This window comes from Paralichthys olivaceus, chromosome 4 (genome assembly GCF_024713975.1).
Source record: "Paralichthys olivaceus isolate ysfri-2021 chromosome 4, ASM2471397v2, whole genome shotgun sequence".
In the NCBI taxonomy this organism is placed as follows: Eukaryota; Metazoa; Chordata; class Actinopteri; order Pleuronectiformes; family Paralichthyidae; genus Paralichthys; species Paralichthys olivaceus.
In genome coordinates, this window is record NC_091096.1 from 13153931 (window position 1) to 13172554 (window position 18624).

Sequence of the window (18624 nt, forward strand, 5' to 3'; positions counted from 1 at the left end):
CAGGACGGACATCTAAACCCCACACAGAAAGACACTGGCCAAACTGGGATTCAAACCAAGAACCTTCTTGCTTTGACTGCTAACCACTCTACCACATCACCACCCTTGTTTGTTGTTCTGGAGTATTGTTTATAATTTCCAGCACAAGTAGTCTCAAATGAATTATGCACAGAATAAGTAAGAGCAAAACAGGATTCACGGTATATTATGTAAAAGAAATGTTTATTTCCATAATTAACACATACAGTACATTTTTTTGACCAACATAAAAAGTGCAATATGCATTTGAACTACAGCAATGTACAGTACAAAAGTTACTGCATACTTAAATATAAAAAGAAAATTGTTACAAAACTGTGAAGTAACCTATCGTGATCGTTGTCACGTCAGTGTGACAAAAGCTTTCAAACTCATTGATGATATGAGCATAAAACAGCTATGAGCCTGACGACTCCACTGAGTCTCTCTCTTGTTTCTCCCAAAAGGTGCAAAAATGTGACAGCATTTTAAAAATACGTACATGATTGACATGATTCACATATTTTGTACAGCGTTAGTGGTGCTTTCAAATTGTCGAGACAGCCAAACAACTTTGGTCTTTTACATTTTAAAAAGCACAAATGAGTTTAAAATGTTGGCAACCCTCAAGAATGAATTAAGGGTAAAGAAGGTTTGAATGAGAAATGTTAGAGTTTGGGGCTTTTCTGTTTATATCTTGTCAAGATGTTCAGATTTCTTTAGCTTGGGAAAAACCCCAACATACATTGTATCATATGACTGCCGTAAATCCTGTCACACCAGAAGTTTGTAGTATGATTTCAAAACCATGCAGCGTGACTCCTCACTCTGCTCTCCCAAAAACATCGTAGACTGTAGGGAATGATGAGGTCAATAACATTACTCTGATGTTATTTTGGAAGATAGCTTGCTGTGTACCAGTATTCACTCAATAAAAAAAGCAGTGCAAAGGAACAACAAACGTTTCTGTTCTGTTTGTTGAAAACAGTGAGCATGCCTCTGGCAAAACAACAACCCAGCATTCATCCCTTACACTCACTCAGAGACTCACACATAGTTAAGCATTAACGCACGTACACACACCTCTGCATTAAAAATAGTCCAAAACCGAGTTCCTCACTTTTATCGCATCACCAGCAAATGAACTGAATCAAACTCCAGTGTTCATCTGAGAAATAGCGTCATGAATGCAACATGAGGTAACCATTCATTTTTTACAACTCTCGAGCATCTAAAACATAAACTGTGCGGTAAACAACTATACATTTATTTAACACTTTGCTTTCTGTCAAGCTCAACTGAGGGACTCAAGTTCACCAACAGTAAAAATAATCCAAGTGCCGATGGATACTATAATTTGGTACATATCAGGTACGAACAGCTGTGAAGTTAAAGGTTATAGAGAACGTCCTGTACCGTCTCATCCTGCAGTCTAACACAACTATGTGCCTCTGGTCTCATAGGTAAGGCACTTGTTTGTCCATGAATCAAACCATGTCAGAGGTGAGGTGATGGCTTACACACTTGTCAGATACAGCAATATGACTTAATCACTGTGAACAGCAGTTTGAGAAACAATGTGGCAAAGGAGAGCGTACGCTCCTTACAACAGTTGGCATTGTTTTGTTTTTTGTTCGTTTGTTTTTTTAAATATAATTTGCTTCCTCAGACTTGACTCTCTCCTCTTTTCAGGATCTGTACAACCCTCTCCAGCTCCACAGGGTGACACATGAATTTCAGAGTGGAGTGTATTTAACCTCCACGTGATGTGTCAGCTTCTGGGTTCACCAGGCAGCGCTCTCTCTGGAGTGTGCAAGTCTTTGTATCGCCGAGCCAGAGCAGAGGTGGTGGGGGAGTCCCACTCCAGGCCAGTGTCCGGCTCTGGCGACAGTGAGAGGAGCAGCAGAGTTCCTGCATCTGAGGAACAGACTGAGCACAGGTCCTCAGAGGAGAAGTTGAGGCTGCCCAACTTGGCCAGCGAGTTGGACCGCTTTAGCCTTGAGGGTACGGTCAGGCCCGCCAGCCGCATGCGGGTCTCGATCTCCTGCGCCCTCTGACGTACGAGGCCAGGTTTACCCCTCACACTGCGCAGACTGTCACTGCTGGAGCTGCGTGTCAGGGTGGAGCCATGAGGCGAAGAGGTGGGTGTGCCCAGCCCAGGCCCCACCACCCCCAACAAGCCTTCATTGGTCATTGGCAACACCATTGGCTCTAACCGCACTTGGCATGGTGTTGAAGATTTAGTGAAGTCCTCGGTAAAACTGCAGAATTCCTCCTCATCCGCAAGTAGAAAGGGGCTCTTCTTGGAACTTTGGCAAGCGTGCAAAGGCTTCAGAGAGGGCAGGATCTCTTGAGTTGAACCTGAAAGTCTCTCTAGTCTCTCGGCACGGCGGCGGACCAGCCCGGATCTCTGCAGCTCTACAAGGGTCTCCTGTTGTTGGCCGACGTAGCAAGCCACTGCAGGGTTCTCTTCCTCCACATCAATTCTCATCAGCTCAGGGAGAGCCTCTGAGCGAGCTGCAGATTGTCTTTTGTCAGACTCAGTCTTTCCTTCCAACACATCACCATTGTCCTCAGGCTGAACTAAGTGCAGCGATTCTCCTGGCTGCTCCTCTCTGTTGAGTGGAGCTGTGGGCGGGGAGGCAGCACAGTTGGCACAGTCACACAGAGGGCCACAGGGACGCAGCAGTCCCACTGAAGATGCAACACTTTCAGAAGAGGTATCAGACTGTGGGAATGAAGCACTTGGAACTTCAGGAGGACTGGGTTTAAGGCAAAGCTTAGAAGAGGGGGTTGGAGAATCTTCTTTCTGTTTGGACATTGAGTCCCTCGCTGACAGTGCAGAAGCATCAGCAGGAAGAAGAATGGAGGAAGGTTTTTCCTAAATAAAGACAGGGGAATGTGGTTATTTCTCCAAATTGGATTCATGTGAAGTGGAATACACCATTTTTATTCCTAAAATTTGTGTTACTCATATTAATCTAACTTACATTGTGGATCCATGAAGGACTCAAGTGGTTGTTGTTGTTGGAATTTTCATTCAGAGTTGCCAGGTCCATGCCATTACCCTCTGTATCCCCCTCGACTTCCACATCTTGTGTTTCCTCTTCTCCACCTCCTTCCCCACCCCCTCCGTCATCTGGCTGCATAAGTACCTCCATCTCTGCCTCCTCCTTCTGCACCTCTTCCTCATCCTCTTCCTCCACTGTGCTGAACTCCAGCCTCAGACGCAGCTCCTCCAGTGGCTCAGGGCCACGACTACAGGTCTGGGCAGCAGTTCCCTCTGCTGTGGGTCCAAATTGGGAGAGGGGCAGGCCTTCGCGTCCATCGAAGGCTTCATCATCCAACAGAGCGTCCCGCTCCACATCCTCTATTTCTATAAATACCTTTTCCATGCCAATAAGAGGGGGGCCGCGCACTGGCGTTGACGGTTCGCTATCCAGCGCTGAGTCAGAGAGCCGGCGGAAGTAGTAGTTGTTGTAGGCGGGGTCAATATCTAGTGAAACAGTCCTGCACGGGGAGGGGCATGCAGCACCTTTATCAGAAAGTGCCTCCTCACAGCAGGGAGACATCCCTGGCTCAGGAGTCAGGTGGCCTCCCTCCTCCCCTCCACAGCACTGAGCCACCCCCTGCTGTCCCTCTGCCATCTCACAGTCTGCATCTGGATGCCACAGTTTGTTGTGCCGCTGTTTACTGGAATTACAGACGTACAGTGTGCAGAAGGAGAGCAGTAGAATACAGTTAGAATACAGGTCAACTGAGAAAATACAATGACTAAACAGTTCACATCATGTTGGAAGCTGTACCTGGCATCCAGGATGCCCTCATACTCCGCCAGCTGTCTCATGAAACCTGGGTTCGGTCGTGTGATGCTCCTCTTCTGCTTGACAAAGTTGTAAGCCTTCTCTAATGACCAGCTGTGCTCCTTCATGGCGTAAGCAATGACAGTGGAGGCAGATCGACTGACACCCATCTTACAGTGAACCAGACACTTGGACTGGTTCTTTCTGTGGGTGAGAATTACACATAAACACAAAAATAATTCTACCACCAGTTATAGGCTTCTTTTTTAGTTCTAACTCTGGATTTCATTAAAGCTAAAAAAATAAATAACAATATATTCAAAATGAATGTGACTTTATCAAACACTGAATAGATACTAAAACAAATCATAGAAATTACAATTCCATACAACATGTGGAATGTGAACCATCCAATGTGATATATGTTTCCTCTTTCAACATTCTAGAGGTACTATGTAATGATGACAAGAGGTATGTTTTACTGATAAATACATGAGCTACATGTTTACTGTTCCACTAAGGACTCACTTTGCTTTAACAATGAAGTTGTACGTGTCATTCCAGTGAGCCAGCAGGTCAGTGGCCTCCTCGTCATACACTCGTATGTTGTGATAACTGAATGTGCCTGGAAAAAAGTTGTCTATCTCCCGTGTAACGTTGAGGATATAGCCCACCCTGGGGAGGAAAGATCAAGTTAACTCATCAACAACATTCTTTCTTGCTCAAATCATCAGAAAAAATATGTTTTGTGTGGGCTTATCTTCACTCCTCCGTAATATAAAACAAATCACCCTGTATCCTGCAGCTCCTCCAAATTAGATGCATTCCATTCAGATCCCTAAAAACAAATGAGAGACAACACTGTTTAGACTGTGCAGTTTGGAGTATATTTTCAGATCTTGGTGAAACGGATCTTTCTCCAAAAACAATTATTTCACAGCATGTTTCTGTTGATGCAAGAGACATTATCAGTTGTCTCACCAGGTAGACGTGGTCAAAGATGAGAGTGGCTTTGTCCATCTGGCCCAGGATCAGCAGCATCTCATTGTCAATGAACTCTTTGTACTCCTTCAGGTTGCAGTTCATATTTTGCTCCAACTCTGTACGGATCTGACAAGCAAAATGTACAAAGCATGATTTCATTTGTGTATGGAGGGTTTTTGTGTTGTTGTTGTTGTGTTGCTGGGTCCTACTTTACATTCCTGTTTCTAGGCATCAAATAATATCACCTGCTAAAATAATAGTATAAACATACAATTATTTATAATTCTCTCTGTGTTTAGAGAATAAATGTAAATGCAACCACAAAACAACAAGAAGGAAATGGACAGTGGATTGGTTCTGTGTGTGTGCGAATGTATTATTGATATTAACCTGTTTGCAGGTGACATTCTCAAGATCCTGGCACGTCATGATGCTTCTGAGTTTGGCTTTAATAAGGCACTCTGTCCTCTCTCTCTCTGAAGGCCTGACAAAGATTAAAACAGTTGTTCCTGAAATATTGAGCTATTCCAACAACTGGCATAGAAGTAATTTGTTTCTGTCTTTACATAAGGAATCTGATTTTAGTTGCTTTGTTTTTACTGACTTGTCGACAAACATGGTGGGCGAGTCTGGACGAGGGGTTTCCAAGTCCTTCATGGCGTTCCACTCGTTGATGAAGCTCTGGTCTGAAGCAATGCAGCTCTCGTAGTAGCCCATCCAAGTGAGAGCCATCCCCCCAGGGAAGTAGTTATACCTGCGTGACACCTCACATGCCTTGTGCAGCACCTGCAGAGCCGACCTACATTGTTGTTTGTTGGGAAAGTCAAGGTTGAAGTTACAGATGTAGGGTGTAAATTTATTATCAATTAAATGATTGGAGGATTTACAATTTGATTTCATCAGTTCTGTGTACATGCGTCTTCATGCCAGCAGGTGGCAGATTGAATCAGCACCGCAGCACAGTGTGTCTATCAAGAGATTTATTGTGGTGTGTCATGAAGCTATAGTGCTGTCGACAGCCACCATGGCTCCAGAGGTTATTACTCACCACATAGCCTGCACGGACACGGGTTTAAAGACATGAGTCCGACCTGCTGTGTTCACAGTAAAGCCCCTGAGGAGCAAAACAAAACAGATGGTCATTCACTGAGCTGGAGCAACAGTATGTGTGTATCAAGATCTTTCCAAGTGTCACATAGTGAAAATGCAGTGTTGAAAAGCAGACACATATAACCGGTTTAGATGCGGCTGCTGTTTTCACTAAACACAGAGAAAAACTCACCCGTCACCATCCAGGTGGATCTTTGTATCGCTCCACAGAGGTAGCACCATGCCGATAGAACAGCTTTTACTGGCAGGGTGAAAGGGAGAATGAAAATTTTAAACCTTCCAAACAGAAGAAAAATCTACTATTCTTTTAAATGACTTAAGTGGATGACACATAGGTGATTTTCAATATCAAAAATCCAAAAACATCTCTCTCTCTCTCTTCTCTCTATATATAGATATCTATATCTATAAATAGATATATATATATATATACACTTCAAAGGGTTGAGAGATTACAGTGATCATGAGAAACATGTCTGTGCCTGTTAGTACCAGTCTTTGTTAGTAAAGTCAATCCCCAGTAGGATGTTCTCCTCTGTGTCCTGTCGCCCACTGGTGTACACCACCACCATGTACCGCACGCGATCTGACCATGCACTCTCCAGACGCACCGCCTGCACAGCGTACAGACAATACAAGACAAAATTATTATGCAAGATAGATAAATAAACACATCCTTCCTATGCGCAACAGCATTTCTGATTGTACATAACAGCAAACAATTTAGAGAAGCAACAAATTGCCGAACAAGTTCACTGACCCTCCTGCTAAACTCTATGTGTAACAAAGTGTCACACATGGATGTGCTGGGATAGCTGGGATACAAACTTGGTGTAATAGTGTAACCATGTCCTCGGGGTGTGTGTGAAAGCACAGAGCTGGTAAACATAAGAATGAAGTAGCTCACACCAACACATACACACCATGGAAAAATGTAGTAATTCTCTCCCAAGTGTGCTCTCATGAGCTAATAATTACACTGAGCACATAAGCGTCTTAAGTGCATAATAAAACGTATTCTGGATGTTTTGCTATGCCAAGTTTTTAGTCGTGGCCTTTATGAGTGCATGTGCATTTTATTTTGATCTGCGCACATATTTCTTTTGTCTCTTACCAGTTTGATTCTGTCTTCAGAGCGGAGAATGTTTATCATCACCTGCAGGTGTTGAGGTAAATCGCCTGTTGAGGGAGATAATATAGAAAATTGATCAACGATGAGAAGGACTGTTAAGTGTGAGTTTGAAAATCTACCTTGTCATACTGATAACTTTTATCTTGAAAGTGAAGATAGAACAATGACAAAGACTATTTAACTTTGAAAACACTGGGTGAGAATATTAAGGGGTGTCTAATGCATGCTGGGAACACAAAGTGCTTATCTGATTAAAGGCTCTGCTGTATTCCAGTACAGATACATGTAGTTACACTGCTCCCTAGTGTTTAACTAGAAACAATAACATACAACCTGCTTGGTGACTATTATCAGCTGACATGATGTAACTGATTTAACAGAAGTTAATTTTACATCCTTTGCAGAGACATGTCTTTGAGGCAGGATAATAAAACACGGTGTGGAAATGGACCAAGAGCAATGCAAAGTGATAAGAGAGGAAGCTGTGTTGAAATACATTTCAACAATAATATGCCATCTTGACTGGTTGTCTCTTCAGAAAAATCACAAAGAAAAACGCTTAAAGCAACATTATCTCCACAATGTTGCTGATTAAATTGTCTCATATATGGGTCAGGTTGGGAAGCTATAGGTTGGGAAACTACAAATGTAAAGAAGGATCAAAAGAAAAATAAAGACACAAATCCTGCATAATATGAATAAATAAAAAACACTCCTGTTGTCCTAAGCTAAATTTACCAACTAAAATAAAAATGAATGAATAAATGAATGAATAAACAGTTAGTTGACAGTCACATGTACAAGAAAACAGTGTAGTTCCTTCGTCATATGTTGTTTGCCTAAGACGTTAAAGCAGAGATTGTCAAAGCCACAGGTAAAGAGAATATTTTTCATTTTTTTAAAAGGAGACCAAAATGAAACGTCCTGTTACTTTGAATGAAATAAAATGAAAATTGTAGATTTCTCTGGGTTTGAAAATTGTTAAAAAATGTTGGATAACGTAAGTACAAAAGTCACCAGAATATATAACAGAGGCCTACTAATTTTTAGACATTTCATTGAAGAATTGTTACATATTATATCTTTACATGGCAGAGCTTTTGTCTGCACACATCAATATAACTTTACCTATGACAGTGGTTTCTGTATCTGTTAAGTTTGCTTTATTTTTCCCAATAAACTAGCTGATTTCTGTTGCTCTTCTTAAAATCACTGATGGTTAGGCACCGATTCTTTGCACGAGTCATCTTCTCCTCTCTTTTTTTCTTTGACAACCACAGTAACTGCAAAAACAGCACAACTATTTTACCTCAGCCAAATGTTCTTGAGAACAAAGCAGGACCAGCAAATATGGGTTACCTGACAAAGTGGCTGGTGGAGAGGCCAAAGCTGCCAACCACAGCCCTGACTTGCCAAATGACTTGGCAGCATGTTGGGTATTGGCTGATGCTGAATCCCAATCATGCCAGTAGACTGTCAGGTCAGACTTATGACAATTGGGGCATTTTAAAAAGAGCTGCGGGTTGAGAGCACCAGCCAGTTCATTGTTGAGACCAATAAGATACATATAAAAAAAGAAAATAAACAAGATCCTCAGTCATTCAAATCATAAAATCCAAGACGAGTTGCACCAAGGGTAACTGGAAAATAATTTTTGCAATATGTCTTCTTTAAAAACTTTTGCAGAGAATATTCATTTACATACTATCTAATGTTCCCTTTACTTACCTAAGTAAGCTGAGTAATTAAGATGGAGAGCACAAGGTAATACACAAAATATGGACCTTCTTTAATCGTCAACAGAGGTTTTGTCCACAGTTCTACCATGTGCTGGATTTAAACACTAATCTGCCTAAGCTATACGTCTGGAACATGCTTATCAACAAGGCAGCCTGCATCCTCCACACCTCAGCTACAAACATCTGCTGCGATTAACTCATCACACAAATGTATAACATAAACCGGACAAGAAACCTGATGAGGAGACGGATGAGATTAAAACTGTAGTTTAGGTAAATGATGAGGATCCCTGGGTGTGTGTTTTGTGGGTGTCTTGTGGTTCTCACCTGCATGTTTGTGGTGAGGATGTGCTTTCTGACCCTGGTGACTGCTCCCCTGCTGCAGGAAGAGAGCGGCACCCTTCACCATGAAGAAGCTCTCACTCAGGCTGCAGAATAAATGGCAGAGAGAAAGTACATGTATTGAAACATAAACGTTTTACATGACACACACAACACTGCAGAGCAACAGATCAGCAAAATTGTTCCAGTTTGTTCAGAGGACAGCAGGGTGAAGAAGTGAGACAAATGAAATATTCCGTATTAACAGGACATGTTAGTTCAGTGGACATTGCCTACAAGTTAAGTATAAATGATGTCTGCTGCCGATGAATGAAGTTAAGCCAGCTAAGTGGCAAAGCCCAGCTGCCACGTTACAGACGCAGATCTCAGGTCTGCAACAGCCATGAATCAAGCTTTGATCCTCAATGCTTATCCGTCTTTTTTCTGCTGCATGGGCTGCACTGGACTCCACTTGTCAGGTCTCTGCTGACTCCTCAATAACTGACCTGTGGTTGTTTGTGATGCTTGACTTCCACCATGACCAAAAAGCTGCAATTATCAATTCACACCTGTCTGTACGAGACCTGATTTTTCAGGTAATGCTGTGAGCTGACATCAGATTATATAAGTAAGGAACAGCAATAAAAAAAAAAAAAAAAAGAAGTGAGGTGTTTCCTCCAGGCTAAATTCAATCATGTGGAAAACCATGTGAGCACGCTCATAATTCTACCTGGCAGCAAGGTGGGACACATCAGCACAATGTATGCTGTGTGTGCAGTCTGGCAAATCAGGATATAATAAGGAAGAACAGAACTGATGAGTGACAGCGAAACAGAGAGATCAATGTATTAGTATAGTGGCTCATGTCATCTTAAAGACAGTGACTGGTCTATCTGTCTTAAATTCTCACAATACAGAGATAAATCCTAAACTGTTTTGCATCTGCAGTTTGTATAGTATTGTGCTGTAATACAAAAAATCTGTAAAGCCCAGGACTAGGAAAAGGCTGATCATTTGTTTATATGATAACTGATAACTCAGGTTGTAGCGACTTTCCAAATCAATGGACTTTGAAGCACCGAAATGTTACATCACTGCTAATTTGACTTCTTAAGGGTTCCTATTGTCCTTAAGCTAATTAACTTTTAACATTTACAGCATGATTACTCAATCATGATTGGATCAAAATAGTCCTGCAATAGGTAATATTCAGAAAATATTCAGCTTGTTCTAATAGAATATCACTTTTGTAACTTACATGTCCACAAGGGTTTTATTGTTAATTTTGAAATGATATCTAAATGGCACTGACTGCACGTTTCACCCTCAGATTGCTGTGTCCAGCTCTGAAGCTGCTCTCTCTGATCACACTTTCAAAACCCACGTACAAAAGAGTGAGACTGGGCCAAACAGATGATTTTGTGGGAACAATGGACTTTGTTTTGTTCACCTCACAATAAATTTTCTCTTCGCCCAGCATTGCAGAAACAAAGTTCCACAGTGAATAAGCACGGGGGTGGACACTTCTCAACAAAGGCTTTTGTCTTACTTTGGTAGATGTTTGCTTTGGTTCGTGCTCTGAGAATTATGAGGCGGTCTAATGTCAGAAAATGATGGATATTATCAGATGAAAGTGGCAAAAGTATAGAGGTGGAAGAGGAGCACAGCCTCATCAGTGCTGTGTGCACAAATCCCCGCTGCTCACTTTCCCTACTTCAGCTTGTAACACAACTCTATGTCCAGAGGTGTTATCCTTTCACACCAGAAAAAACCTGAAACAAGTGAAATGAGAGAATGTGTGAAACTTGTCCTTACATGTAAATCAGTGCTGTCCCACTGCCTCACTGACCGTACTCACACATCCTAATTAAACTGCCTTAGCTCTTGCCATGCAGCACCCTTCTATCAGTTTCTCCACAAACACTACGGCTAAAAATACATCTGCTATCAAAGCAAACAAAGACTATGAGAGAAAAGCTGGCCTGACTGCTGCAACGATTCCATGATTACAACCTACAGTAACTTAACCTCCTTTCCAGACAGAGAGACAAAGACTGCCAACACATCAGCTCACAGAAATATCACAAACATAATCATTCCTGATTCACAGAGTCTCAGCTTCCAGTGAATGATAACTTATTTTGATTCATATCAGATGGACACATTCAGTGATTGAATACATTAGAAGTTACATAATGTTAACTTTTGCAAAATCTTTCACTTAGATTAAAACAACTAAGAGCAAGAAATCCAAACATTGGTCAAGTGTCTGATCTCAAGATCTCAAGTGAAGGATCTTCTTCCCACAATTAAAAACACATTTTTAACAGACACTCACATGCGGTTTATCTCACGCTGGGTCAACACAGCGTTCTCCACAAAATACGGTATCATCTTCATCACGACCTCTTGAATGGGTTCTACAACCAGATGCATCCTGTTGACTGGAACAAACCCTGGGCCTCTCCGGCTCTAGCTACCTCTGCTTCATCAGCCTTCAGAAACAGTGCAGGAACGGAGTGCTAATGAGGCAGTGGTGTGTCGGCTTCAGGCGTTGGCCCACCACTTTTGAGTGACAGACTGACTGACAGTCTGCACTCATCTGTGCTGCTCAGTGAAGAAGTGCCGTCTGCTCAGATGCCACTCCCTCTCTGCTGCCTCCTCTTCCTCCTCCCTCATCTGAGCGACTCTGAGTGCGAGTCAGACTCCTGCCTGGAGGGACGTGCTGCAGCCTCCACCCGCTGCCTCAGGCACATACACACACACACACACACAACTGTGCTTGTCTCCCCGTCCTTCCATCTGTTTTGTCTGTGTCACATAGGCGGGCCCATATGCAAAAAGAGCCTCATATTGCGATTGTAGTGAACCACAATTTAGAAAGTTTCATTTTTCATTTACATTGGAAAAGTATATGAATAATGTTGATGTGATTTTCATGAGGTACCAAACAGGCATGTTCTCTAACATCTGGAAGCTCTCTGTGGCACTACAATGCTTCATGTATAATAGTATGTTGAGACATGTTTTAGCTTCCACTAAAAGATAGATTCCACTCCCTCATACATTATATGCACTTGAATAAGAGATTGATTTCTCTTTTATTTTGCATAAACTCTGTGATTCTTTACTCTCCTCATCCTTCAAGTGTGACTGAAAGTGAACAACAGTTTTCCTCTTTAGCCTGAGCAATGCCTGTCCACTTGTTCAACAGAACACCATCTTTTCAAAACCCAATCAGTGGGTTTCTTTGTCGTCCTGGAGAAAAGGGACACCACTTGCACAAATGGAGGAAGACAAAAAAAAAAGCTGGCTGAGGAATTTTGGCACAAACTCTTCTAATGGGATGTCTCCATGTGCATGCCACCTTAGGGGTCAACAGAATCCAAGGTAGTGCCTCCAGGGAGCTTAACACATGGGCCAAGCATGGGCGGAAAGGGCAGTGAGAACTGGCAATCTCCCAAATCTCCTGAATCTCATTATACCCGGGTTTATAAGGGAGGGATTATCTTGTCTCTCTCCTTCAAGTGGTCAGCACTGGCTGTCACTCACTAACATGGACCTCAAACAAAACACAGTGTGTTGATTATTAGAGAGCACAAAGGCATGTTAAGGATAAAATAACCTTTATGTTTAGAGCCTCTGCATCAGCAGTAACTGTTCATCGTAGATACAAAAAAGGATGCCAAGCAACTACAGAGTGTGATAATGAAATTCCATTCTGAAAATAACTGTGGGAGTGGAGCCTGCAGTTTCATTAATGTTTGTGAGCGTGACACTTTTATAAGCTATACCTTTCTTTCTCACTTTCCATCTCTCACTAAGTATTGAAACCCCCCACCAGTACACAAAGACAGAGCACAACACTGTTAATCTGGGAGGATTTGCTGACAGACATGACCAGTAGCTCTTAGAAGCAGATAAGTTAAATCTTCTATTCTTCTCCACGATAGCACAACTTCTGAAACACCTGGCAGATAGTGTGCTCTACAATCTGATGTGTATTCATTCTGTTCCAGGTGGAAACTTGGATAGCTCATGATGTCAGGTGCATGTGCAGTGACCTGGTTGGATATTTGAGCTACTACTTTATAATATGAGTTCAAGCTTTAGAAGCAGCAGGCAGGAATGACGGCATGTCACCTGATTAAGGTATGGTTTGCTGCTGCAACAGTAGCCAGATGGACCTGTACGGGGCCAAACAGGACCAGATGTCCTCTAAGCCAAGTCACGAGGTGGATGGTATGTGAGAGAGGTACACTTGATTATACTGAGGACGCACTACAAAGAGGCTACACAGCAGCAGAAACCAGGTCGGTTTATTCATGGGCTCGGTGTGTTTAGCACACATCGAAACGATGAGGGGGAAAAACTCCTCTCAGGGCTGCCAGTTGCATAATACTGTCATTTTCTCACTCACACCATTGAAAAGGGTAGAGACAGAGAGGGAGGAGGGACAGGGAGGAACAAATGTCCTCAGGTGTCAGTGGAGACATCGAGAGCCTGAGCAGGAAACAAATGACATCATTTTGCTACTGAGAGGGAAAACAAAAAGACATAGAGCTGCTGCTTCGGTTGCAGTTTGTCTCCGAGTGGCTACATCCATACTCATACATATTTATTTTCTAACTTTCAAACTGGCCATGCTGGTGCCAGTGTAAAAAGGAATTTCCTCCACATGTCAGCAGTTGTATCATTGTAAAATACAGAATTCAACTGCACAACAGCAGGTAGCAAAGACAACAGGGTCAGCAATGCTTGTAATTGATAATCCATGTTCCCTTCTGCACAAGTAGCTGAGTCTAATGGCAGTTGTTTTTTTCTGGAAGGGGGTCATTCGATAGGAGCCTAAACTAAAATTAATCTCTGAATCTCTGTAGTAGTCTGTACGCCAGGCTTATCCACAGCAGATGTTATGCATTTTCAAATGCAAACATAGAAGTATGGATGGATCCTATGATTCTCTCACCTACACTAATTCAAATCCAGAGGGATCATTTTGACAGAGTGAGTTCAAATGAACTTCACATTGCACGTAATTGTATCCTTGTTTGTTTCTCTGCTGATTGTGGAGTCGATCCATCACCTTACACTTATGCTGCATCCCTCCTCATTCCAAACACTGCACCGTTAATCTATGAGCAAACACATCCACATGCATCTCTCCCAATTCTGCTTCTTGCCAAACTTTGCTGTGTGAAAGCTGGTGAGATGAAATCACCCTTGATTCAGAGCCACCAACACCTGCATGATGTTTATGTTGGCCTCCTTCAACCCCCTGGGCTTGTCATCGTTATCAGGGTCAGCTTGGAACAGCGAGTGCAAATTCTTCCACTTGGCAGTTACAGAGCTGTGTGTAAACAGATGTAACCATCTATCAAGGGTTCTAGATCAGTATGGTCTGATCTGAAGAGAAATGTTTTCTGTCAAATAAAAGTCAACTTAATGTGTCATTATGTTATGAAACATGAATTTACTGGCAATTTAATTACATAACATGGCTTACTATCCCTTCAAACAATGGTAGCTATCTTGAGGCAAGGCAGGACAAGACTTGATCATTCACTCAAACTCACACGCACACACACGTCTCCAAAACTGATATTTAAAAACAGGACATTCACTGTTAAGAGACAAACACATGTAGAGAAACTTTAAAAAAAATGTTTTTTTTCATACACACCACCATGGTGTATGATTTTTAAAACTAAAGCTTTTGATGAAAAACTGACTTTATGAGGTTTAAACACAACTGTGTTTCACAAACACTAATTACCAGTTTATAGATAACGTCAGTCACGTTGACTGGACTGATTTTTTACACTGCACATGTCTGTAATGGGGCAAAACTAACAATAACCACATGTGTCATGGAATGAGTAATACAAACTGAGTGCAGCGACATTAACTGCATCTGCTCTGCTCTGGTCTGGTCCAGACACACAAAAAGGGTTTGGGTCCGGCTCGGTTAGTTTTGTCTCGGGCTTGGACAGGTTCAGACAGAAAAATGTCGCCTGAGCTGCACTCTAGTACGTGTCCGCTCTACACACACACCCACACTCCAGCCACAGCAGCTACAACCACACAGAGGATCCAACTCTGTGGGAAACACTGTTGTTAACATATTACTTAACTACTGGGAATAAAAGAAGGTTTTTACAGCTGTTTATTAGGAACGAATGACTGCCAACAAGACGGACAGGCAGGTGTTTAACTACACTGACGCTCAGTTGTTCTCACGTGTTAATGCCAGCTAATCTGCCCCGACTCCAGGTTTTACTGAATGACTCAAACACAGATGCAACTCAGTTAACACCTGTGAATAACATTTGACCTGGTATGCCACGTACCAAGCAACAGATGAACTAAAGTTGAAATAAACGTACCTCTGATTTGCTCGCCGTTCATCATCACTCCCAAAATCCTGCAATATAGATAAAAGAAAAAAATGAATAACACACTCCATCAATTTTGATAGAATTATTAACAAACTCTCAGCCTGTAATGTGGAGCACATAGATGGTTTGTCTTTATTTTATCAAAAACAAACTCATTGAAATACAATTGACAAGGTAACTCACAATGGAGAAACAAACTTACAAGCGGTGTGAGCAGAACTGATTTAAAAGTTAATCAACATAAGAAATAAGCGTGTTTGACTCCACACATGTTAACACAATCTACAACTAGTTGTATGGCAAGAAAATAATCACGTGTATTAGGTGTGTATGTGTATGTGTGTGTAGTAGGACAGATGTGTGGAAAATAGAAAATGACAGTTGATGCACGTTGTTTTGTGGTTTTGCCATAAAATATGAGTGCTATCGATCTTGCTTGATTTTTATGAAGACCCCAATGCATTAATCATGATTAGGGTTTTCTAAAATTCCCAAAGTCCTCTTTGACCCATTTTCAGAAAATCAAAATCTGTGTTTAACTATGAAGTGGCAGACATTTTGCACGATGAATAAAACATACTAAATACTTAAAACTTCAAATCGGATAGTTTATGCGGTAATAGTCATGAGCAGGAACAAAACCCCAGTTATGGAATTAAAAAATACTCAACACTCAAAAAATGTGTGGAAACAAATAAGGGCAAATAAATTGCAGATACAAATTTTCTATTAATGAGAAAATTCTACCAATGTGCAGCAGCAAATATAGAAAAATAGAGAACACCATTTCTAGGATGGTTGTAAGGAAATAACTCTGCAAGGATAGCATGCAACAATGCATAGGTACCTGCACAGTTGTGTATTAGGAGAAATAATCCCACAAATGAATTACCTTGTGCGTGCATCTTGTAAAATCCCTGTTTATCTCTGCTCTCTTCCCCCCCCCCAATTCCTACAGTAGTATTCCTCTACCCCACCCGCCCTCATGAGTAGATGACATCATAGCTGCAGCAGCTTCCTGCCAGCTTTATCTATCACACCTCACCATGATGCTGCTGCTGGACCACACCACCCGCTGCAGAGGGACACTGAGGGACAAACCCAGTCAACCAGCAAAACTATTCAGTCTTGAGAGAAGCAATTGATTTGCAGTGATAACTACTATATAAAAACCTTTTAGAGATGCGTCTGTTTACTGCAGCGGTGGCTCATCAACTTGAAGTTGTAACTAAATGCAGCCGTAGATGTCAACCCTGGTTTCTCTGATGTGGTCATACACAAGAGAGAAGACGCTTTTGGGGTTTATAACTAGTAATTAGCGCCCCCATCTGGCAACTGATGGCTGTACTTAAAAGAAATAGCAATATGGAAGTTATCTTTGAATGATTTTAGTTGTTTGTAAAATATAGAATGACTGGTTTTTTGTCAGTGAGTGCTCAGAAAACCATAAAGCTCAATGTGTGACTCTCTGCAGCTACAAACGAAGACAGACAACCCTTAAGGTTCAGATCTTCCCTCCACGTGACAGTTTACCAGGATGAAAATCACATATGTTCCTTGTGTAATTACTGAAAAGCACCAACATGACAACACAATGGAACCTTAAATAGAATATTCAGAGACGATGACTATTCTTAATCTAATTCCACCCCCCCCAACTCAAACCACCAGAATGAATGACATAAATCTCAGTGGTGTCGGGATGTGGCAGCAGTGCTGTGCTTCAGTCGAGCTGATCGTGTGTCAAACAGACTCAAATGTAGTTAATGTTTAACATTTGATAAATGTTCAATGTCAGTTAGCCACATCATAAAACAGCTAACGTTAGCTACAGCTTATACCATTCATAAGGCACTTGTCAAAATAAGCTACCGTTTTAAATTTTACTTTACAAAGGTTTGAAGCTTTTTATAATGTAACTACATTGTGTTAAAAAAATTATGCGTTAGACATAAGTGTTAGCATATGTTGTAGCCACACATATCTGACTATCAGTAACGAAGACGTTTGCTAGCTGCCGTTAGCTAACAACCTAGCATAACACGTTAACTAACGGTGCTAATCATGTAGCTTCACACAGCGGGCCTTTCTCCAGCTACATCCCCCCCAGCCACTCCACCAACACCCTCCCTGTACCGGAGCATCGTTTCGGTTCCCCCTGGTTTAACACTGACCTCCCCCGCCGCCGTGGTTGCCGTGCTCCCGGTGGAAGCGGCGCTCGGGGTCGGGGACCTCTGTAGAGTAACCAACGCCATGGCTGGAAACTGAGGATGATGCACCGGCCGGCCGATGTGGCCTGGTGAACTGCTGCTGCTGCTCCTGCTGCTGCTAGCTGCTAGCTGCAGGGCTAGCGACACATACAGCTGAGGGTTGGAGGCAGGGAGGGAGGGAGGGAGGGAGAGGGAGTCTCGGTGTCCTGCAGCAGAGCTCTCTGTGCAGGGAGTGCTGCCGTCAAGACCCCGTCCAGTCTGATGGCACCTGTGATCACATAGTCATAAAATAATCATTTCTCACCAAACAAGAAAAAACAAACGGCTGTGCAACTTCATGTGCAAATATTTAATGTTATAATAGACTTCATTAAGACAAAACAGTGACACAATTTACATATAAACAGGTTTTAATAAAAGTATGCAGAAAAAATACAAATAGATTTAAAGTAGGTTATAATGGACCAACCCAAGATAAGAGAAAAAGAAGATATTATTTGAGGCACATAGGTAGATTATTAGAAGCAGCAATTGTTGACAGGTGCAATAACCATATCCACCAGAGGATATGTTTAGTAGGTAATAAATGAATGGATAACAAAGCCCATGGATGCCTTATAAATGTCTCATAATACCTTCTTGACATAGATTCATGACTAACAGACTACATCAGCTTATTAGAGTCACAATCAACCTTTGTCACTTATTTAATTGGAGAATTACAGCAGCTATTCAGACACTTGCAGTTTCACCCAACAAACCCACACAAGCTATGATGAGCAAAGTACATTTGAACCTTGTGTATGAGATGCTAATTTTGACTTTCGACTCATAGTACAATCAAACAGCTGAGGCAATGAGAAATGCGGTCAACTTCAACAACAAGCAGAATCTTTTCTTGCATTTCGT

The 18624-nt window shown here is 41.9% G+C and overlaps 1 protein-coding gene across 2 annotated transcripts; it reads right to left on the minus strand.

Moving 5' to 3' along the window:
• Positions 1 to 203: 203 nt before the first annotated feature.
• On the minus strand, positions 204 to 17888 carry ssh1a (slingshot protein phosphatase 1a). Of its 2 annotated transcripts, XM_020100900.2 has the most exons (15): positions 17680 to 17888; positions 15494 to 15531; positions 9114 to 9214; positions 7030 to 7094; positions 6408 to 6529; positions 6088 to 6156; positions 5854 to 5919; positions 5410 to 5604; positions 5196 to 5289; positions 4803 to 4931; positions 4613 to 4659; positions 4350 to 4496; positions 3825 to 4025; positions 3009 to 3711; positions 204 to 2899 (listed from the first exon to the last, which is right to left on the minus strand). In XM_020100900.2, exons 1-15 carry the CDS (start codon positions 17758 to 17760, stop codon positions 1790 to 1792), a joined length of 3168 nt encoding a protein of 1055 aa, XP_019956459.2. In that variant the 5' UTR covers positions 17761 to 17888; the 3' UTR covers positions 204 to 1789. The 2 variants fall into 2 exon arrangements, with proteins under 2 accessions (XP_019956459.2, XP_019956460.2); XM_020100901.2 differs by lacking the exons at positions 15494 to 15531; positions 17680 to 17888 and adding an exon at positions 11446 to 11680.
• Between the last annotated feature and the right edge of the window lie 736 nt (positions 17889 to 18624).

Coding starts and splice junctions, on each gene's coding strand:
- ssh1a (XM_020100900.2), bottom strand. CDS start 17,760: ATGGCGTTGGTTACTCTACAGAGGTCCCCGACCCCGAGCGCCGCTTCC. Junction 6,157..6,407: donor GACTTTACTAACAAAGACTG/GTACTAACAGGC, acceptor TCACCCTGCCAG/TAAAAGCTGTTCTATCGGCA. Junction 5,920..6,087: donor ATCCACCTGGATGGTGACGG/GTGAGTTTTTCT, acceptor TTTGCTCCTCAG/GGGCTTTACTGTGAACACAG.